Source organism: Zea mays, chromosome 5, assembly GCF_902167145.1.
Source record: "Zea mays cultivar B73 chromosome 5, Zm-B73-REFERENCE-NAM-5.0, whole genome shotgun sequence".
Lineage (NCBI taxonomy): Eukaryota > Viridiplantae > Streptophyta > Magnoliopsida > Poales > Poaceae > Zea > Zea mays.
The window spans coordinates 44,640,983-44,663,543 of NC_050100.1; the positions used below are offsets into that span (position 1 = coordinate 44,640,983).

Below are 22,561 nucleotides of genomic sequence, written 5' to 3' on the forward strand. Positions count from 1 at the left end.
CACACCGGACAGTTCGGTGAATTATAGCCATGATGCCCTGTGTTTTTCCCGAGAGCGACCAGTTCGCTTAGCACGCCAGCCTAGGCACCGAATATTGTTCGGTGCACACCAGACAGTCCGGTGCACCACAGGCTGGTGCAAATTTGGCTGAATTTAGCCAAACTTCTCCCTTTGAATCTTTCTTGATTTGAGAACTTTCCTAGCACTTAGTAGAACATAGTTAGTACCAAAAACAATTTACTAAGTGCTAGAATCATACCTTTACTTTTCTATTTGCATCTCTTTAACTCTTAGCTCATTAAAGTCATAACTCAATGTGTTGAGCATCTAATCACTGAAACAATATAGAAATGGCCCAAGGGCACATTTCCCTTTCAATCTCGCCCTTTTGGTGATTTATGCCAACACATCAAAAAACAACTAACATATCCAAAAGCGATCTAAAGAGTGCAAATTGATGTCAAATTGAAGGCTAATTAATCTTACATTTGATTTGGCATATTTGGATCACTTTTGGCACCACTTGGTTTATTTTCGCAAAACAAATTCATTTTCCTTTCTCTATGTCAAAAACACTTGTTTTGGCAAATCAAAATATATTTGAAGACTAGATTTGATCAAACACAAAAAAACTCCCCCTTTTCCCATAATCAAATTTATCCCCCATAAGAGAGCGGTTTTGCAATAAAGTATTCTTACACTAAAACTTTTGAAAGATACACATGTGGTAGCTGATCTAGTTGCTTTGGCCTTAATTTCTCCCCTTTTGGCATTAAGCACCAAAACGGAAGAACTATTTGGCCCTTTTAACCCTATTGCCTCACAAAAACTCATAAACACAAATAGGGTCTTGGGACAAGATACATTGATACCGGGGTGTAGTGGAAGCCCCTTCTTTTTCCAAGTTCACATTTTCCTTTTCAATTCCATATTTGAGACTAGATCAATATTACTCAAGCAAACACATTAGTCTCAAAGGATCAAGTTGTAGTACATCCTCCCCCTAAACATGTGCATCATTTGCATAAGGACTTGTGAGGTCCGGGGATGACTTGTACAACTTGAGCACAAAAAATAAGCAAGTAAAGATAGTAATGCTTAAAGCAACATGATCAAAGGCATAAAACACATGCATGTTATAGATCAATGCATGTTCCACAAGTCTAAGACATTTAGCTCACTACACAACCTGCAAAACCTTTTTTCATCTAAGGGCTTGGTGAAGATATCAGCTAGCTGGTTCTCAGTGCTAATATGGTGAACATTGATATCTCCCCTTTGCTGGTGGTCTCTTAGAAAGTGATGCTAGATGTCTATGTGCTTAGTGCGGCTGTGTTCAACAGGATTATTCGTGCACTCTCATTATCACATAGGAGTGGGACTTTGCTCAGATTGTAGCCAAAGCCCAGAGGGTTTGCTTCATCCAAAGTAGTTGCACGCAACACCGGCCTGCAGCAACATACTCGACCCCAGCGGTGCACAGGACAACAGATGTTTGTTTCTTAGAACTCCAAGACACCGGAGACCTTCCCAGAAACTGACAAGTCCCTAATGTGCTCTTCCTATCAACCTTGCACCTAGCGTAGTCGGAATCTGAATATCCGATTAAGTCAAAGGTAGACCCCTTTGGATACCATATCCCGAAGCAAGGCATATGAATTAAATATCTAAGGATTTGCTTCAAGGCCACAAGATGACATTTCTTGGGGTCGGATTGAAATATAGCACACATGCATACGCTAAGCATTATATCTGGTCTACTAGCATAAAGATAAAGTAAAGAACCTATCATAGACCGATATGCCTTTTGATCAGCGTACTTACCTCCTTTGTCGAGGTCCAAGTGTCCATCAGTTCCCATTGGCGTCTTAGTTGGCTTTGCGTCCTTCATCCCAAACCTTTTAAGTAAGTCTTGGGTATACTTTGTTTGGGAGATGAAGGTTCCTTCCTTGATTTGCTTCACTTGAAATCCAAGGAAGTAGTTAAGCTCGACCATCATTGACATTTCAAATTTCTGCATCATTACTCTGCTAAACTTTTCACAAGACTTTTGATTAGTAGAACAAAAAATTATGCCATCAACATATATTTGGCATACAAACAAATCACCATTACAAATCTTAGTAAAAAGGGTGGGATCAGCTTTCCCAACCTTGAAAGCATTAGAAATAAGAAAAATCTCTAAGACATTCATACCATGCTCTTGGAGCTTGCTTAAGTCCATAGAGTGCCTTAGAGAGCTTATACACATGGTCGAGTTACCTGTCATCCTCAAAGCTAGGGGGTTGTTCAACGTACACTTCCTCCTTGATTGGTCCGTTGAGGAAGGTGCTCTTCACGTCTATTTGAAACAACTTAAAAGAGTGGTGAGCAGCATAGGCCAATAATATATGAATTGATTCAAGCTTAGCTACAGGAGCAAAAGTCTCCCCAAAATCCAAACCTGTGACTTGGGCATAACATTTTGCCACAGGTCGAGCCTTGTTCCATATCACCACCCTATGCTCATCTTGCTTGTTGCGGAACACCCACTTGGTTCCCACAACATTTTGCTTCGGATGTGGGACCAAGCTCCATACTTCATTTCTCTTGAAGTTGTTGAGCTCTTCCTGCATGGCCAACGCCTAGTATGGATCCTGCAAGGCTTCTTCTATCCTGAAAGGCTCAATAGAAGAAACAAAAGAGTAGTGTTCACAAAAAATTAGTTAAACGTGAACGAGTGGTTACTCCTTTGCTGATGTCACCCAGAATTTGATCCACTGGATGATTCCTTTGGATGGTGGCCCAGACTTGAGTTGGAGGTGCCTGTTGTACTTCTTCCACTTTATCCTTTTCTTCAAGTGCTCCACTTGATTCATGCCTGCATCTTGAGGTACCTATTCCTCATCTTGAGTTGGGGGTTACACCGACGTTGAGGAAGATGGTTGATCTTGATCTTGTTTTTCCTACGGTCGCACATCATCTATTGCCATAGTTCTCATTGTGGCCATTGGAACTTCATCCTCATCTACATCATCAAGATCAACTTGCTCTCTTGGAGAGCCATTAGTCTCATCAAATACAATTTCACTAGAGACTTCAACTAAACCCGAAGATTTGTTAAAGACTCTATATGCCTTTGTATTTGAATCATAATCTTGTAAAAACCCTTCTACAACTTTGGGAGAAAACTTTGAATGCCTACCTTTCTTAAATAAGATGTAGCATTTTCTCCCAAATACACGAAAGTATGAAACATTGGGTTTGTTACCGGTTAGGAGCTTGTAAGACGTCTTCTTGAGGAGGCAATGAAGATAGAGTCGGTTTATAGCATGGCAAGCTGTATTCACAGCTTCCAACCAAAACTGCTCAGGCATCTTGTATTCCCCAAGCATTGTCCTCGCCATGTCGATGAGCGTCATGTTCTTCCTCTCTACTACACCATTTTGCTGTGGTGTGTAAGGAGCAGAGAACTCATGCTTGATTCCTTCCTCATCAAGATACTCTTCCACTTGAAGATTCTTGAATTCAGATCCATTGTCGCTTTTGATCTTTTTCACCTTGAGCTTAAACTCATTTTGAGCTCTCCTTAGGAAGCACTTTAAAGTACCTTGGGTTTCTGATTTATCCTGCAAAAAGAATACCCAAGTGAAGCGGGAAAAATCACCAACAATTACAAGACCATACTTACTTCCCCCGATGCTAAGATAAGCAACATGCCCGAAGAGATCCATATGGAGGAGTTCTAGTGGTCTTGACGTTGTCATCACATTTTTTCCTGGATGAGTAGTTCCCACATGTTTTCCTGCCTGGCAAGATGCACAAGGTCTATCTTTCTCAAAATAGACATCGATTAGTCCTAACACATGTTCTCCCTTTAGAAGCTTATGAAGATTCTTCATTCCAACATTTGCTAGACGGCGGTGCCAGAGCCAGCCCATATTAGTCTTAGCGATTAATCATGCATCTAGATCGGCATTCTCTTTAGTGAAATCAACTAAATAAAGCTTGTCATCTAATACACCTTTAAAAGCTAATGGACCATCACTTCTCTAAAGACATATACATCAATATTTGTAAATAAATAATTATATCCCATATGCCATAATTGATTTACAGACAATAAATTGTAACCAAGCGATTCTACTAAGAACACATTAGAAATTGAATGCTCGGTAGTGATGGCTATTTTACCCAACCCATTGACCTTGCATTGATTCTCATCACCAAATATGACTGTGTCGTGGGAATCCTTATTCTTGACGTAGGAGGTGAACATCTTCTTCTCCCCCGTCATGTGGTTTGTGCATCCACTGTCAATAATCTAGCTTATGCCCCTAGTTGCATAAACCTGCAAGGTAATTTAATCTTGGGTTTTAGGTACCCAACTCTTGTTGGGTACTACAAGGTTAGACACATAAGACTTTGGAACCCAGATGCAAGTTTTGTCTCTCTTGCACTTAGGCCCCAAATTTCTAGCAACTACTTTATCAGTTTTACACATAAGCACAAATGAAGCATCATAAGTGTGGTAAATCATAGTTGGACCACTAGATGTGCTTCTAGGCACATGAGAAACAACATGGTGCCTAGATCTACTCCAACCATGAACATATGAAGAGCTAACGATGCAAACATGGCATGAGAATCAAAAACAACATCATGACGTACATGTAAAACAACATGATTATAACAACTATCATGATGAGCAATGTTAGAGGCATTCTTAACATGGGCATACAAATAATCATGATTCTTTTTATCATGAGAAGAATAAGAGCTACTAGCCATAGGAGCCTTCCCTTTCTCCTTGATGAGATTGGAAGTCCTTTGGCTTGTTAAGTTCTTGATTCCCTTTTGAAAACCAAGTCCATCTTTAATGGAGGGATGTCTACCAATGGTGTAGACATCCCTAGCAAATTTTATTTTATCATTTTCATTCTTGCAAGTCTTAAGTTGAGCATTAAGATTTGCAACATCATTATTCAACTTAAGAATAGTGGAAGCATGAGTATTGCAAGCATCAATATCAAAATCTTTACACCTGTTACAAATAGACACATGCTCCACAAATGAATTAGTAATATTCACTTTTTCTAGCCTAGCATTTAAATCAACATTTAAACTTTAAAGACTAGAGAGAGAATCATTACAAGAAGATAATTCAGAAGAAAGAAGTTCATTTCTCTTAACTTTTAAAGCAAGAGATTTTTCAGCATTAACAAGTTTATCATGTTCTTCATAAAGAATATCTTCTTGTTTTTCTAACAACCTATCTTTCTCATTAAGGGCATCAATTAATTTATTGATTTTATCTACTTTAGATCTATCTAAACCCTTAAAGAGATCACTATAGTCTACATCATCATCAGATTCCTCATCACTAGAAGAAGTGTACTTGGGGGTATCTCGTGTACGTACCTTCTTCTCCTTAGCCATGAGGCATGTGTGATGTTCATTGGGGAAGAGGGAGGTTTTGTCAAAGGCAGAGGCAGCCAGTCCTTCATCATCAGAGTCGGATGAAGAACAGTAGGAGTCCCATTCCTTGCTAATGTGCGCCTCGCCCTTCGCCTTCCTGTAGTTTTTCTCTCTCCTTCCCTTTCTTTTCTTGTGCCTGATCATTATCATTATCAGGACATTGTGCTATAAAATGACCAAACTTACCGCATTTGAAGCAGGAGCGTTTTCCCAATAATAGTCTAGCAAGCTCACGAGCTCCGAAGTAGCTGATGCATCCATAAGGGAGTCAATTCTTAGCAAGGTTAATACATCCTTCAGACAAGCTTTGTTGAGATATGTGAAATGAATGCACATCCTCCATTTCCATTTGATGTCTTTACCATGACCATGTTGGCAAGCCATTCTAGGTAGGTAACTTCTCTTACTACTCCAACACTAAGGAGTCTTTTTTACATTAGCCATCGCACCTTTGGCTTATCATCGGACATCTTTTAAAGCCTTTGCTTTCTTGGTTTAATGTTTAGATCTATGTTGAGTGCATGCTCTATGATGCTTTTATCAACTCCAGATAGGTCATTAGCTAACCAAACAAAGACATCTTTGTTGTGAAACAAGAATCTTTTGAGGGTTGCTCCATGTTTCGAAGCTAGTTGAGGACATAATAAAACCCTTTGACCATCGACATCTTTGTAGAGGAGGACTGGCTTCGACTGATATATTGAAGTTGCTTTTTCTTTGACTTGTTTGTCTTGCACTTGAGCTTGAGTTTTAGCTTCGTCGATATTATGGATAGCCTTGGACTCTTGCTAGGTTCCTTCAACCCTTCTTGCGGCTTCTTGACTTCCATGGACTGATATAATGCCTTGATTGCTTAGTATTTTCATGCAGATAAAGTGTAGTGTAAAACTGCTTTGAAGGCATTGAGTAACCCTCTTCCAATGATTTTATTATATGGAAACTCCTTGTTGATGATGTCAAACACAACTTCCTTTGTTCTGGTGTTTTTGATGTAGCCGAAGGTAACAAGCATGGTCAACTTCCTGTTAGGAGCCTACATTGCCGAAGGTCCTCTTATCAACTGTATTGCATAGTTGTGCTTTAAGAGTACAATAAAGGTCATGTCGAAGATCACATGTTCACGAAGAAACAATTATCTGTCTAGCATATAGCTTCGACGTGAATAAGTGTGTTTCAGGAATGTTTTCACTTGCATACGAAGCTAACCTTTGGCTCAAGCAGTAAACAAGTACGCTTCATCTATATGCAAGTAGCAGAGACGACTGTCGAAGGCAATGACTTCGGGCACGAGCCAAAAAGAAGGTTACTGAACAACGAAGGCTGAGACCCGCAAAGCCGAAGGCGGAGAAAATACGATATTGTCCTTATATCACTTGTAAACAGTATATGTAAAACCTTGTTGGACATAATTGTAAATCTGTATAAAGACGAAGTGTTAATTATAGGATGAAGGTCTTCATTTTTAACTGGTGTTGACTTGATTGATAATTGTTACTTCTATGTACCAATATATTTTGATGCTCCTATGTGTTTGAAGGAGCAATTTATATGTTAAACGCATCGCGCAAGACGCTAACAACTTACTAGTAGCAGAATAGAATCGAGGATATACAAAATTCTGTTTTTAGCATCTCGTTTCATGAAATTTATCAATCTGGTAACTTTTTTGTGGATTTGAATTCCACATAACGAGAGCCTTTGCATAGAATTTCATAAAATTAAGGAGATGTTTGAATGCAATAAAGCTAATAATTAGTGATTAAAATTAGGTAGAGACATCTAAACACTTTAGCTAATATTTTAGCTATTAACTATTTTTAGTAAATTAGCTACTAGTTAGCTAACTATTTGTTAGCTTGCTAATTCTACTAACAACTTTTTAGCTAACTAACTATTATCTCTAGTGTATAGAAACACCTTCTTTATATATTACAGCGTCGGTGGATGAATCACGAGCTGGTGGCCGTGGCGGTGCCGTGTGCCACGTGCCCGGGTATGCTGGCAGAGAAACACGGTGGACTCGGTCACCGAGGTGGGCAGTCAGCATTGGACTCATCTGTCATCTCCGGGCAAAACGTGCTCCATCAACCATCGCAGGCTCGCAGCCTAGGAAAAATTAACTTTTTTGCTATATAAATAAAACTTCGTTAGTGAGTGAGTTGTATGATTAACTATACGTTTGGTTGAGGAGGCAGTTCCATTTCGGTTTCTAGGAATTAAGACATTTTATTCTGTGTTTGACGAGCAGAACAAAACCGCTTCATTTTTGTTTGGTTGAAAAGTAGAATAGAGTGAAGCCGTTTCGTTCGTTGTTTGATTGGAGAGCCATATAAATGTAGAGTGGAGGAGAGGGAGAAGAGCGCTCGCGTCCGTGAGAGAGCTCGCATCCGATTGTTTTGGTGGAGCGAGAGCATCCCAAATATTTGCCATATATAGATTTCAGGAGCCGCTCCGCTCTCCTCCATTGGAAACCAAACATCAAAAAAATAAGAATGGAGCCGTTCCATTTCTCTCCGCTCCTCAACCAAACACATCAGCAGTGTTCGGTTAATTCCGTTATCCATGAATTGGATGAGATTAAAAAAATTAAGAAGAAATTTAACTTTTTTGGATTTAAATTCACCCAATCCCACATAATTCGCATGGATTGAGAACTAACCGAACAGACCTAACGGGACGTTTGGATCCCTTCATTTAGAGGAATTGGAATTCACTCAATAAAGTAACTTATTTAGTTTGGAATTTGACATTCCACCACTTTCTAAAGTTAATATATAAGCCTATCTCAAATTAATGGGATGGAGGGTGAGAAATGATTTTATGCATGACTAGAATTGGTTTCTAATCTATAACTTACATGACACTCTTCGTCTCACTCCCTTATAGTAAAAATATAGCACATAAATATTTTCGACATCTTGCTAATAATATTATATAAATATATTTTGTATAAAATCGAATTAGCTTAATTGATATATGACTAAATTACTGTTATTAGAATGTAATTCAATTTCAATAATCCAAACGGGAAGTAAGTGAATTTTGTAAAAATGACAAAAAGGAAGAGTCCCGCAGCGCACAACGGCCGCACAAGCAAAGGCGGGGGAGAGAGCTCCGTGCAGTCACCGTCGTGTTCGGAACGAGCGAGAGAGCGGGAGACGAGTCGCGGCGCCTCTGCTGTGCTGTCTTCTTCTCCCCCTCTGCTCTGCTTCGGCTCCTCACGCGGCCTCGCCGAGACCCGCAGGTACGCCTTCGGCCTTCCCATTGGGACTCCTCCGTGACTCCGTCTCCCTGGGGTCACGGGTCCGCGCCGCCTCAGATCCGGGCAACCCGTTGCGACACCGCCTTGGTGCGGCTGCGGTGGTGGGCAGTTCCGTGGTACTGCGGCAGGCACGCCAAAGACAGTTTCTCTTTTCTTTCTTCCCTGCTGCCCATGGCGGCGGCCGGGCGGAGAAAGATTGAACTCTTGACTCTTCTCACTGCCATAGCAGATGTATGCACGCACGCAAACGTTCCTTTCGGTTGCGTCAGTAGCCTGTAAGCTTGGCTGCTCGGCTCTGTGATCTTCGTTCCTCCTCTTTCGGGCAACCAGGTTCAATCTAATTTCGATTTGGTAGCTAACTTTTTCAGCAAGTGGTTGTTAGGTGTTGTTGCATTTGTGGTGTCCGAGATTGATTGGTAACCACACGCCACTTGCGAGCGACCCTTTTTGACTGTTTTAGTTTCTCCCTTCGCATGCGCCTGTGTCCGTAGGATTCTGTTGCGTCGATTAGCTTAGGTATGGGGAAAAGGTCGAGCCTTGCATTTCAATACTACGTGCTGTCATTTCTATATTCCTGATGCTCCGCTGCTGATCACACGCTCAACTGCCTTTAGCTCTAGACCGCTCAATCTGCTCTGGGGAATATTTCATCATGTGTAAAGTAGGTGCCCGGCGTCGTCCCATTTGCTGGATCAAGTTAGGTTCAAAAAAATTGAAATTACTACTTTTCCGGTTTCCAAACACATACAGTGATCTCCACTTTGTCTTCGATGCACTGTGCTCTGGTCGCTCGTTTATCTTATCTTCGCCTGCCTGTGGCCTGTGGTGGTACTGATTCGTGCTATCCTACTGGAGAATTTGTCAAACCCCCGCTAGGCATATTTTTCAAACTCACGGCACAAAGCTAGCGTCACTTGGAAGAGTACCTATATAAATAACACCCCCTTGCTGCCTTGTGCTTGCAGAACAGGGGGTTCAGACTTCTTGGTGAGAGCGATATGAGTGTCCCAGGTCAATGCTCATCCCAGCCACAATTTATCACCAGCGTTGGGAGGAGTAACCGCTCCAATGGCCCCGGCACTCCTCTTATCGAAAGCATAGATGTTGATCAAATTGTTATTCCAGAGGTATGCTATACTTTTGATAGCCCGTGCTTGATTTTGGAAAAGAACAAGATGTCTCCGTGACAGCTAACATATAAGCTTAATTGTTAGTCTCGCTCTTTCTTTCTCAAGATAATCTTCCTCTGAATATGTTGTCGTGATGTGTGCCATCTGAAGTTTCAAACTTGATGCGCCATAGTGTAGAAAGAATGATGAACTGAACATTAGCTTTTATCGAGAAATAGAAGGAATAGTCAACAAGTGAATAGGAAACAATGATATACTTAGATTGCTCTACTAACTTTTGTATCTCCAGATCTTATGCCTTCATAATGATGAGAAACTAACTATTGCCTGACATATCACTTTGACAGAAAAACAGTTGGAAGAACTTATTCTCATACATAGGGCCTGGATTTCTCGTCTCAATTGCATATATTGATCCTGGAAACTGTAAGATTAACGGATTCACTTTTCTTCGATTCTCATTGAGTATTTCCCTTCCATCTATTGTGTATTCTTCACAAATTTTTTGGTGTGTCTTGCAGTTGAGACGGATCTACAGGCTGGAGCACAGTACAAATATGAGGTGCCTGCTGCTTCAGTCTTATGTTCCCACTTGTGCGTGTGTGTGTTGTGTTTTTTTTTCTTTTTTGTTTCTTCCATTCAGTTAAGCCATGCTTCTCTCTAACAAAGACTCTTCAATTGCAGCTTCTTTGGATCATACTTGTTGCATCCTGTGCTGCTCTTATTATTCAATCACTTGCAGCCAGGCTAGGGGTTGTGACAGGTTGGTATTTTATGTTTGTTAATTTATTGCATCCTTCAATCCTTCCCTGTGAGCATTGCTAATACAACAACAACAAAGCCTTGTGAGCATTGCTAATAGTTTGTGAAATTCCTCTGTGTACAGGGAAACATCTTGCAGAGCATTGCAGGGCTGAGTATCCCAAGGTCACAAATTTTGTCTTATGGATTCTTGCAGAACTTGCTGTTGTTGCATGTGACATTCCTGAAGGTATCAAAAATACATTTCAGTTGCTTTTTGCATGTTTTTTAAATTTAAGCACAGAGCTACTTGGGTTTTATCCAGCCATTTAATAATACTGCAGATGGTGTGAAACTAATTCTTTACTAGATATAAATTGGAAATTACAGTTTGCTTTGGTAAATTGTCTGTCAAACTAGCAGATCACACAACCGATTCTTTTAGCTTTATGTTGAATTCTCCAGTAATTTCTTATCAACTAAGATGGCGGTTTACTCTTTGTAGTAATTGGAACTGCTTTTGCTCTAAACATGCTGTTCAGAATCCCAGTATGGTGTGGTGTTCTAATAACTGGACTCAGCACTCTAATGCTCTTATTGCTGCAGCAATATGGGGTAAGACCATTTCATATTACATGTCCAAGTATTCCTCATTGAAAACCTAAATTCTATTCAAAGCAGCTTTATTAACAGATAGTATAGACAAGATCATCAATATGATGACATAGTTAATAGACATCACTCATATCGGTCTTGTTTGAGTGGCTCATATTGTGTACTGTAATTTTCTTGGTGCAGGTCCGTAAGCTAGAATTTCTGATTGCATTTCTGGTGTTCTTAATAGCAACATGTTTCTTAGTTGAACTTGGGTATTCTAAACCAAATGCTCCAGAAGTTGTTAGGGGCCTTTTTGTTCCTGAACTTAAAGGAAATGGAGCTACAGGCCTTGCTATCTCATTACTTGGTGCTATGGTGATGCCGTAAGCTTCTTTTTCTATCTTTCTGTTCCCAAGCATTTGGTTTAGAACATAAGACCTTTTTCCATTTATCTGTTACATAAATTGCAGGCACAATCTTTTTCTGCACTCAGCATTAGTATTGTCAAGAAAAGTGCCACGGTCTGTTCATGGGATTAAGGTAACCTCTAATTCTCCTTATACTGGCGGACAGACCTAACGTGCTATTTTTATTTTCAGATGATTAAACATCTATTTACCTCCAATAATTCACTCTCTTGCAGGAGGCCTGCAGATTCTATACGATTGAAAGTGCATTTGCCCTTACAGTTGCTTTTCTCATCAACATATCTATCATATCTGTCAGTGGTTCTGTCTGTGGTTCAGGTAATTTAAACCCAGAAGATCAAGCAAATTGCAGTGATCTGGACCTAAATAAGGCTTCATTTTTGTTAAAGGTAGGCCAAGAAGTTTAAGTATTCATATGATTGTCAAATTCATAAATGAAAAATACTTGATAGAGTGTTTTTGTGCTAGAACTTCTATATTTTTCACTGAGTTTTGGGTTATTTCTCTTTCTTCTTTGCGGACATGAGCAGGAAAGTATTAAGGCAGAAAGCCAGAAACTTTAAAAAATTCATAGGGAAAAAGCACTTTTGACACCAACTAGGCAGATAGCTTTACATAGAGCTTCTGCTTCAGTTTTGAAATGTTTTTTGTGAAGTCTATATATACTTTTCGGTAAATATTCAAATCTGACACTGCATTTTCTTTACTGTTCTTTTAGAATGTCCTTGGAAACTGGAGCTCAAAGTTGTTTGCAGTTGCTTTGTTGGCATCTGGTCAGAGTTCTACAATTACGGGGACATATGCTGGACAATATGTCATGCAGGTTTTTGGAACTTATACCTTATTTCAGTTCTAGTTCGCAAGTTGAATGGCAGGTTGTTTTATGATGCATATTACTCGAGGCATTTGATGTTGATCAGAAGTAATCAAGCATTTGCTTGCTTGCAACATTAGTTTGTTTAGCTGTTAGATATGAAAAGTACAGAAAATAAATTAGTACATAACTCTTAGATTTGCAATGAACAAGCTTGGGCTTATGAGTTTCAGTGCCAACCTCCAAGGTTCTCTTGGTCAGCTAGATTGCAGAGAAAAAGGACAGATACGGGGTAAGCTTAGGTCACCACCATTATTAATGTCTCCCATTATTTAATACAGTACGCTGCTAATTGTCTTCCCTTGTCTCAAATAACGCGTTGAATCATTTTAATTATTTTTATTGTTTTGCCTAAAGGAAAACTAAGTAATCAACCAAGCATTTTGGACTTGTGAAACTTCATTTGCTATATACTAACATTTACTCACCTAATCTAGGGGTTTTTAGATCTTCGGATGAAACCCTGGATACGCAATCTTGTCACGAGGTCCTTGGCTATCCTGCCAAGTTTGATCGTGTCAATTATTGGTGGTTCTTCAGCAGCTGGCCAGTTGATTATCATTGCATCGGTAATCAGTGAACTTTACTGTTGTACTCTTCTATACCTCAAAAACTTAATAGTTCTATAATGTTTAATCTCATTACTCATGTCAATTAAGGTTTTTAGCTCCGTATATGTTAACTAATGCCTTGCTCGGCTACATGCAGATGATACTGTCATTTGAACTCCCTTTTGCTTTAGTTCCACTCCTTAAATTCACCAGCAGCAAAACAAAGATGGGGCAGCATACAAATTCAATATTCGTGAGTCATTTTGTCACAGAATCGACAGTAATTACCTTGAATTTGCATAGCAACTCATCTAACTTGATTGTCAAATGCAGACTGCTGTGCTGACATGGATGATCGGCTCGTTTATTGTTGTCATCAACACCTACTTTCTGATAACAAGCTTTGTGAAATTGCTCGTCCAGAGCGGGCTGACCACCATTTCTCAAGTATTTTCCGGTATTTTCGGGTTTTTGGGCATGCTGATTTACATAGTTGCGATCCTATACCTCGTCTTTAGGAGGAACAGGAAGTCCACCCAGCCATTGCTGGAGAGCGATGCTGAGCTTGCAGTATCGGGTAGCAGTGCTGATGCCGGAGCAGAATGCTCGCTGGGCCATTTGCCCCGTGAGGACATCTCCAGCATGCAACTTCCGCAGCAGCGTTCAGCTTCTGATCTAGATTAGATAACAGCTGCCAGGAAAATAAATGTTTTTTTTGTTTTTTATATAGTATAGTAATTACAGAATAGGGTACGTCAGGTATTGGCTTCTGTTCATCCTACTGATGATGCTTAAGGAATGTATACAAGAGGACGGATATCTATGCTGCCAAACAAAAAAATGGGGCACAAAAGAATTTAGTGCCTGTTTTTGGGAAGTGATGTGAACTGAATCCTGGAAGGGGCAAAAAAAAAAAATGTTGGAATCCAATTGTTGAAAATTCTTCATTCTAAACATGAGGCCGTTGGTAAAAAATGTCTACATGCTGTAAACATACTATATTTTGACATTATTATCACAGTTAATATATACTGGACATGCTGTTTTATGTGTTGTGCATTCCAGTGGCTGCAGGCCTTGCTCAGAGCTAGTTTGGTGATTAGAGAAATGGAGAAGTTCTATGTACCCTTTATTTTTCTGGCCACTAAATTAGCCCTTATAGTGCCGATATTTTCTGAATAGAATCAGGTGAATCCACCCTTCTAGTTCTGCTGCTGACAAGCAGGTGACCAAGCCCTGTGAATGGAGCTCATGCCAAAGACAACTGCTAAATGCGCCTTCGTTTTTCAAGGTAGCAGAATAGCAGCTGAGAAACCTTTTTCGGCGACAGTCTAACAGTCTCATCCTACCCTAACTTTTAAAATATGGACCATAAGCACGTCTCTACTAATATAAAAGGAGTTTGTCTATGTGTGTCGCTCCTCTTCCGGCCCCTTTCTACTTTTTACAGAAAAAAATAAGATAAAATTATGTAAAGTGGGGATTTAAACTTTTGGATTCCCATACTTACCGATAGAACACACATATTTTTTATATCTTATATTATATACTCAAGCATAATATAAATACTAGGAGAGTGCCCGTGCGTTGCAACGGGAACGTATAAAACCACGATAAACTATGTGGCAAATCGAGAAGTTTTACATATACCAGTGTTCTCGATTTGTATATCAGCTATACTTCCTGTGGAGCAAGGAAACGAACGCAAGCCATCCTTTTGTATTAGTGTATTCTGTTCAGTTCTTACTTGATCATCATGTGTTCTCGCGTGTGCCATGGCCAAGTGGCAAGCTCAACACTGGTATTGTTGTCTTGTCTCAAATGAAGTCCGGTTCCACAAGTTAACCGGAAATCTTCATGGGTGATAGCTGTGTCAGATTCTTCCACGCATAGGGCAAGTAATGCAAGTGATAGCTGTGTCAGTTTACCTCAATTTTATTGGGCATCACTTGTCTCAAATGAAGTCCATTGGAGGTTCGCAATTTATGTTCCGTGGCATCGCACGGGCACCTACCTATGTAATTAGATGAACCATTTTATGTATTTTCGTAGTAAACCTACGGAGTATTTGAAGATACAGATGTTAGTACTGTTCTATTTAAACCGAGTCAAAAATTAAAATTGATCGATTTCTCAAAAATGCGAGATGAAAGCTTGTTTACAGAGTGACGGAGTATATCCTTTGTATGTCACGGGGATGAGGATTTCCTTTTTTTTTCTGCGGAAAAGCAGAGTGCTCCTTATGAAATTCGAATGTTTCATCAGTTCTATGAACATGCTCTGAACCATCGGCAGCTTAGCTCTAACTCTAACTCTAGGCATTTGAGTTGCAGATTCTCGGTTCAAATCTGCGAAGACATTCCACGGTGTCGTTGTGGCTACTGCCGCAAAGATCAAGAGCACCCCGGAGGCCGAGAAATACTTCGCAGCAACCAAAGATGCGCTCGGCGACGTCCTCGCCAAGCTAGCCTAGATGGAAGCTAATAGATGTGCTAATGATGGACGTGTAATTTCGGACTTGTGTTTGTTCATATGGAGCCGGCAAATGTAGCGTTTTCTGTTCATATTATATCCCAAGTTCTTGACAAGTACCTTTGCGGGCGGATGGAACATCAGAAACATTTTCCAGCAGCCTTAACAAGTGATCCACGTAATATATATCGGAAGGCGTCAAATTGGAAGTTCCGCGCCTGAGATGAACATTGGCCATGAGATGAGTTGAAGCAAATAGAAATCGTGTCACAGTTATCCGCAAAAACAAAATAACAACTGTACCCAGATCACTCGGCCCTACAAATTCAGTTAAGCAACATAGGAGTGGAACAGAAATGAGCTAGAATGTCAGACCTCTAGCTACTTTAGCATTATTATTTCGACAATTCAGTTAAGCTGCATAAAATGATAGATTCTAAAAGACAAACTACCCCCACAATTCAGGCTTTTGAGATCTCAATAATTGTACAAAGTTTCCAACACATAAAAGCTGCTTTACAACGGCAAGACATTGATATACAAGATATGCTGGCTTAACATACACTGCTGCTCCCGAAAAGGGGGTACAGTTAGTGCGCAAGTAGCAAGCCTTCCATTATTTGCCCAGGTGCATCCAATGATTTGCTGCCTCCTCTGATCTGCAATAAAAGCAAGCATTGTCGTTTGGTCACATAGGTTTAGGCTCAGGCCTTAGCAGATCAAAGGAGGCATCCAATGGTTTGAGCTACTAAGTGATAATAATTTCAGAGAACCATATTTACCATTCAAGACAGGCACATAGGTTTAGGCTCAGACTTTAGCAGCAGCATCAGATACCTCTTCATTTGTATCTATGACTTCACTCGTTTGGTCATCACCAACACTACTTGCTTCTAGCTGGCTTTGCCTTGCCAAAGCTCGTCTTCCTTCCCTACAAAAGTCTATCTTCGCAGCGCGAACCTCGTCTAAGCCCTTTTTAATCTTAGCCTCAACCTCGGGAGGGAAGAAGCCTACTTCTATTTCAGCCAAATCTGAATACATCTTTTCAATATTTGCTTTCCACACTATCCCCATCTCGGTATCCATTTTATTGTAAGGTGTCTTCAGGAGGTATTCATCTATCCCACCAGCTTTGTCAATACATCGAAGTGCGTGTGTGGTAACCTTGACTCTAATGTGCTGATCATGAACATAGCTGAAAAGACGCTTCTCCTGAACATTTGGCTTCCATGATCGCCTTGATCTAAATAAGCAAAAGATAACCCAATAAGATGAAAACAATACCATAGCTTTTGATTGGCATGTTACAAATAAATATTTCCATCGCTGCCAAGAAATTCTTAGCGAATATTATTGTCGTGGAATTTTAACTAAAAGGGAATCATTGTAATGTCATACTGCAGAAGTTCATAGCACACCGAAGATTTAAGAATCTGTCATTTTAAACAGATAAGGCAACACCACAGGTCTTAACATTATCTCTATTAAGAAATAGTAGTGTAAAGGCAGAGTAACCCCCAGATGGGGGAAAGGAACTGTAGATCAATTATTCTCCTACAATACAAAATATTAAAGCAGCCATTAGCTCCATTACCCAACTGTAGAGAAAGAAAGTGAATCAGTACTGGGAAATTACTTCGTTGCTCTTGTCAGACTTTCCAGAAGGTTGGAAAATCCTAGCAAATGCCTTCCGCTCCTGATCTCTTCTGTCAGCAATCTGCGGCAACTTACAAAGTTTCAGTAACAATCATATGAGCTCACAATGTCATCGTTGAAAAGGTTATCAGTCTGACCTTCTTCTTTGCAGCAGCCATCTCTCTTTTGATTCCAGCTAATGGGGTCAAAGAAAAAACCCATCAGATCGTCAGTTGAATCTATGAATTGCAATGGAGACTAAAGAGAACAAACCATAATTTGGCTCCAACTCCAATGCCTGTTTGAAGCTCTCCACGGCTGCATGCTTCAACTTCTTAGTACAGAGATAATAAAATAAGGATAGGTTTGTGATTGAAATAGTGATGACGTGTTCTCAGAAGTTATAGCACAAAATACCATATATTTATTATACCAAACTATCTTGTAACAAGTTTGTATATTGTGCTAATAAATATAATGTCGAAACATACAACTAAAAACAGATAAACAATCGAATGCATGAGTGGAATGTGTGCATATGAAGAGTCCAATTGGAGTACTGCCTCTCCATCTCACTAATCTTGTGTTTCATAGCGGTGCACGGTTTTACCAGAGAGGGCCACGGGGTGGTGGGATATCCATAGCTGTGAATCCGCTGATGCACTGGGCAGCCTGTCCTTCACCAACCTTCAGAATGTACTGCATAACCAAAAGAGAGAATCAAGTTCAGATACTGCAACAAGATGGCGTGTGGGGGTGTGGTTGGGCTAATAAGGATCAAGGGCCAAGAGTGTGATAGTGGAGAGGGGATCACACCTGCTCTGGTTTCAGCTTGAACTTCTTGCCTCCAATGGTGAACACAATGTCAGGCATGGACGCAAGACTGCCACAGTCCACGGCTGATTCTCCCATCGGACTCGGAAGACGCTCGCAAAGCTATCATAGTGAAATAGTTAAGCAAAGCAGCATGCTAAATGGTACAGAAACGCCTCTGTGCTCTGGGTCAGTTAAGCTCGCCTGATTAATGTAGTTCAGGATGAGCTCCTGCGTCTTGTTCTGGGCAAGTTGGTTCTGCATCCATACCACAGCCATCTCACAGGCATTGCACATTGGATCACTCTTGAGACCACCATTTGATTTCCCAGCTTCATCATCCACTACGCTCCGAATTCCAGCACTGTGTTTGTATAGCATATAGCAAAGAAACAAATGAGGTACAGGGACACCATAATATAAGACAGGATTGCCCAGATGGTTATCGTTATCATGAGTGCATGGCAGGCTATGTCACACTACAGACATTGTTTACAATACTCACCTGACACCATGAGTGCCATCAAAAGTGCACAGACCAACCTGAGAACAGATCTTCGCTGGTTGTGTCTGCAAAATAACCCAATAGCAAGTTGAGTTACCGCAGAGCTTCAAGAGCAATTGATCAAACCAGCAATCAGAAAAACAAATCCATGGTTTGGAATATACAAACCTCAGCTAGCAAAAGATCTAGGATCTGCTGTCCATATTGAGAAACAACAGTCTTGCACTCCTGGCTGACTACACCAGCAGCACCAATCTTTTCATTGATTTCAGTAATTATGGCCTGCATTGAACATATTAACTTGTAAGCATCAGAGCAAAACAGGGTGCAACACAAAATGCAAAGCAATGCAAAGCAGGGAATGGTAATCAGACTCAGGTCACCACCTAGATATTTTTATGTGAGCACCACAGGATTGAACACAAAATACAGAAAAAGGAGAGTGATGATCATATATGTTCAGACCACCACACACCATCTAGGCAAATATCAAAAGTAGGGTAAAGTGTCCAGGAGGCAACCCAGTATATCTAACTGGGTCTAATTTCCAAACTGTCTATCAAGGTCTTAAGCACCTGACAATCGATTTGTCAACACAAGGGCATGATATGATGATACAGTAATAGAAGTAGCAAGGGGGCATTTTTAGGCAGACACGATAGCATCAACTACATTTTTCATTCAACGAAGATAAGGGTCATTCGGAAAAGGTTTTATTATATACGTAAAATATCACCAAAGACACAAAACAACTAAGCACATGCTTCAATCTCAAATGCCGATAAAAACAGAGCTCAAAACTTACTGTGGGGCCAGCAAGCAAGGAAGTTCCAGAATCTGCCATAGCTGCACAGCCGCCGGCACAAAACCCTGATAATGATAGATGCCACATTTAGTTATATTTCTCATTGACATGAGATTAGATAACAAAAGATATAAACATTGCAGTACCAGTGGACTTTCCATCAACCAGTACATCACCCATGTTGAACTGCATCAACAAATTGTACACTTTAAACCGATATATACATTCGAAAAACAAAGTTATTAGAGAATACAAGAAACAAAAACCAACCTGCCAGTATCCCTTCCGAGTGACTGGGACAAACGTGTGATCACCCTTGTAGTGGCTAGAATCCATTCCACCAAATACAATTTCACCACCTTCTCCTTCATCAGCATGTCGGTTAAACCAGAAAGAGAAAACAGGGTCGCTGAAGCATTGAGTAGTATTCATGATCTTGCCTTCCTCCTTAGATCAGAAAACCCAAGGCAGTGAAAAAAGAAAGACCAGTAATCATGAACTGCCAGATAGTAATAACTTATAAAATTGCTTACCTTAGAAAAACGACCACACCTGAATACCTATCTACCAGTTACAGGAAGGTGCGCTGCTGTTTACCTTTCAACGATAGACCACTGCGTCAGTCTTCTCAACAACTTCACAGCACAGGAGCTGCATTCCTACCTACCAGTTACTGGAAGACCAGTAATCATGTGTTGGTAAACCAAATCGCTAATCAGCTGAAAGAATTTTATGCATTTGATGGTTTCTATCAGGGGAAAAAGAACTTACCCCTGATACTGTTTTCAACTGAGGGATGTTTCAAGACGACAACATCCAGCGTGATTTTGACTCCCTGCTTTTGCTTGTCAGGTGGATGATCTGGAAAGAAAGGAACACGAGCATGTTTGGCGGCTCAAGCACCACGCCTACAGAACTAAACACAGCTGATGGTTCTCTTATGAGTACACCTGACTGTTGCTCAGAAACCAAGTGAGGAATAAAGAGCTCATTCAGTTTTTGTAATATGTGACCGATTCTCATGCAGTATCAAGTGATGTAGGTGTTAGTAGACGTTCAAATACTTGGATCTGTTGATTCTAAACTGGAAAAAAAGACAGGCCGGGCCAAATTAGATAATTTACCTCCACAGAAGATACTTTTTCAGGAAGCAAACGATCATTACGGTCACCAAGGCCTAAGTTTCCATATCGACCCCAACCCCATCCGTAGAGGTCACCGTCTTCAGTTACTGCAGCAGTATGTTCGGTACCAGCAGCAATCATTTTCACGCAAACACTCTACAAACGTAGAACCATTAGCACAAGACATTGAACAAACACTGACAGTTCTGTTCCAGAAGAAACAAGGTGGTATGGGTCACTGGCCAACGTTCACATCATCATTACTGAGGAACATAATGACAGCACATACATGGTATATCTCATGAGTATAGTAGTTTAGCTAATAGAGTGTTGTGAACCAAATCATAGTTATTAAGATGCGAATCAAAAACTTTGACTTGCTACTCATGATTTACAATTTTACATACATGTTTAATGCATAGCATGTTTGCCTAAGTGCAAAATGGTAGTTTTTTAAGCACAGTAAAGAAGTTAAGAAGCAATCACAAAATATTCTAGTTTTGCTCACCAACTAATCCAGCTTGGAATGACAAAGATAGTACCTTGATAGTTATCTTCAAGCCACTGTAATCAGTACAAAACAATTCAAAACGGGATTAATTAATAAGCATTGATCACCAGAAGAAGGGGTGGGGAGAGAGAAATGATGGATGCATTGGTTTAGTCTATGGGCTGAAGCAACCTGTTGCTTATTGCTGGTATACTTTCTGGCACCCTTTGGCCAAATATCAAAGACCTCTCATTCTCCCAATCAAATGCAGGCTCATATGCTGGCAGTGGTGACAGACTACAGTGCTGAGAAAAACACAGATGATAAAGATACTATTAATGTTCAACACCAAGATGAGAATTGATAATGATTGCAATAACTTGGAGGAAACATTATCACATGAAAGCTTTAAAGAATAAAAACACATGGTATGTTATTTCAAAAGGCTTACAATGATTTCACCAGTCTTCAAATTTGACTCACGAAGCTAGAAGGTGCTATGAGCCCTATCCCTCCATACCTGTAAGTCACTGTACAGTACAATAGTATGGTACTTCGTTTCCAATAAAAAGATGGAAACTCATAGGAGTCTTTTAAGCACAGTACTACAGTAGGATAAGCTGAATCTTCTAAAACACCAATGCATCGTTGAAAGTACTGAAATCTGAACTGCCTTCATATTTGCAACATATAACTAAAATATATGTTGGCACATGTTCCTAACGATACTACGAACCTAAAATGCAATAAAATTAATTAGGATAATAAGTTGAGTACCATTACAAATAAAATCATATCTATCTAATGTGCCTAATAATTTCTTGTATTTCTTCTGGAATGTTGTCTTTGGATTCATTGTCCTTGTACTTCAATAATTCTACTAAGAATTTGGTCCTCAGGTCATTCCCATTCTGCACATTCATTATTACATATCATTGAACTCGATTAATAATCAATTATAGAAGAACAATATTGACAAAGTATTAGAACAAATAGGATACTCACAGTGCAAATGCAGGGTAACCTTATACCATTCCAATCGTGCATAAAGTTGATAACAAGAAAGCCAGATAAATCCCTACAAATTAAAATAATACGTTGTTACATATATGTAGACAAAATTAATACGTTGTTCGGGTTAAAAAAATTACCAGTTTAATGTTCTTGGAACCCATGTTGGTACTATACGACGCCACATATAAATATCGTCTTTCCATGTAGGATTGACCAATTCCATGGCAGCATTCATATTATTGGCAATATAATGTATATTATGGATATAATGCATGCTAGGATGATCACCCTTAAACCATGATGGTATAGGCATGGAGTCCATTATATAGATGCTTCTAGTGTCCATGTTAAGTACATATAATGTGAAGTGACCCATGAAAGAAAAGGGCAATAGAATCTGCAAGTTAAAAAATTAGTTTAAGTAAGAGAAAAAACAAGATTACAAAAATGATGAAGAGTATAGCTTACTTGTTTGCAATCTGAAACATCGTACTCCATGTCAGGCCAACATTCTAATAATTTTGCCAGCATGTTGATATCTGGCTTTGCACGAAGGCGAGGGTCTCGACCAAATTTAGTTATGGACTACTTTTTGTTAGTAAAATAATAATGATATAATGAACACACTTATATGAATAAAGACTAATTACTTGAACTTACACA

At 39.8% G+C, this 22,561-nt stretch overlaps 3 protein-coding genes and 1 long non-coding RNA gene across 11 annotated transcripts; 1 reads left to right on the top strand and 3 right to left on the bottom strand.

Annotated features, from left to right (window-relative positions):
* The first annotated feature begins 8,532 nt into the window (after positions 1-8,532).
* Positions 8,533-15,631, top strand: LOC100193537 (nramp aluminum transporter1). Of its 8 annotated transcripts, none has more exons than XR_004858117.1 (15): positions 8,533-8,701; positions 9,685-9,846; positions 10,197-10,275; positions 10,371-10,411; positions 10,534-10,612; positions 10,736-10,840; positions 11,096-11,205; positions 11,389-11,570; positions 11,658-11,727; positions 11,831-12,004; positions 12,334-12,438; positions 12,627-12,721; positions 12,927-13,058; positions 13,198-13,293; positions 13,374-14,091. XR_004858117.1 is itself a non-coding variant. In XM_008682933.3 (14 exons), the coding sequence occupies exons 4-14, from the start codon at positions 10,432-10,434 to the stop codon at positions 13,722-13,724; spliced, it is 1,416 nt and encodes a 471-aa protein (XP_008681155.1). In that variant the 5' UTR covers positions 8,533-8,701; positions 9,685-9,846; positions 10,197-10,275; positions 10,371-10,431; the 3' UTR covers positions 13,725-15,631. The 8 variants fall into 8 exon arrangements, 5 of the variants coding, with proteins under 5 accessions (XP_008681155.1, XP_008681153.2, NP_001132120.1 ...); XR_004858116.1 differs by having other exon boundaries at positions 12,937-13,058; XR_004858118.1 differs by lacking the exon at positions 12,627-12,721 and having other exon boundaries at positions 12,937-13,058.
* A 1,399-nt stretch (positions 15,632-17,030) lies between these two features.
* LOC103626287 (uncharacterized) lies at positions 17,031-17,386 on the bottom strand. Its single transcript, XR_552838.2, has 3 exons — positions 17,306-17,386; positions 17,149-17,229; positions 17,031-17,066 (listed from the first exon to the last, which is right to left on the bottom strand). It is a non-coding gene; the product is annotated as an uncharacterized lncRNA (long non-coding RNA).
* Positions 17,387-17,744: 358 nt separating this feature from the next.
* Positions 17,745-20,535, bottom strand: LOC103628171 (aspartic proteinase oryzasin-1). Its single transcript, XM_008648425.2, has 9 exons — positions 20,395-20,535; positions 19,541-19,717; positions 19,417-19,456; positions 19,271-19,335; positions 18,634-18,747; positions 18,466-18,530; positions 18,165-18,324; positions 17,964-18,083; positions 17,745-17,846 (listed from the first exon to the last, which is right to left on the bottom strand). The coding sequence occupies exons 1-9, from the start codon at positions 20,533-20,535 to the stop codon at positions 17,754-17,756; spliced, it is 975 nt and encodes a 324-aa protein (XP_008646647.1). The 3' UTR covers positions 17,745-17,753.
* A 1,146-nt stretch (positions 20,536-21,681) lies between these two features.
* Positions 21,682-22,396, bottom strand: LOC103628172 (uncharacterized). The gene is made up of 4 exons (XM_008648426.1): positions 22,367-22,396; positions 22,036-22,295; positions 21,890-21,962; positions 21,682-21,795 (listed from the first exon to the last, which is right to left on the bottom strand). The coding sequence occupies exons 1-4, from the start codon at positions 22,394-22,396 to the stop codon at positions 21,682-21,684; spliced, it is 477 nt and encodes a 158-aa protein (XP_008646648.1).
* Positions 22,397-22,561: the final 165 nt, after the last annotated feature.

Excerpts from the sequence above, each read along its gene's own strand:
- LOC103628171 (XM_008648425.2), bottom strand. The coding sequence starts at position 20,535 with ATGATTGCTGCTGGTACCGAACATACTGCTGCAGTAACTGAAGACGGT. Across the intron at positions 19,336-19,416 it reads GGTTGATGGAAAGTCCACTG|GGTTTTGTGCCGGCGGCTGT; the intron begins GTACTGCAATGT and ends TATCATTATCAG. Across the intron at positions 17,847-17,963 it reads TCAAGCTGAAACCAGAGCAG|TACATTCTGAAGGTTGGTGA; the intron begins GTGTGATCCCCT and ends TTGGTTATGCAG.
- LOC103628172 (XM_008648426.1), bottom strand. The coding sequence starts at position 22,396 with ATGGAGTACGATGTTTCAGATTGCAAACAA. Across the intron at positions 22,296-22,366 it reads ATGTTTCAGATTGCAAACAA|ATTCTATTGCCCTTTTCTTT; the intron begins GTAAGCTATACT and ends TTTAACTTGCAG. Across the intron at positions 21,963-22,035 it reads GTTCCAAGAACATTAAACTG|GGATTTATCTGGCTTTCTTG; the intron begins GTAATTTTTTTA and ends TTTAATTTGTAG.
- LOC100193537 (XM_008682931.4), top strand. The coding sequence starts at position 9,718 with ATGAGTGTCCCAGGTCAATGCTCATCCCAGCCACAATTTATCACCAGC. Across the intron at positions 9,847-10,196 it reads ATCAAATTGTTATTCCAGAG|AAAAACAGTTGGAAGAACTT; the intron begins GTATGCTATACT and ends TCACTTTGACAG. Across the intron at positions 13,294-13,373 it reads AGCATACAAATTCAATATTC|ACTGCTGTGCTGACATGGAT; the intron begins GTGAGTCATTTT and ends TGTCAAATGCAG.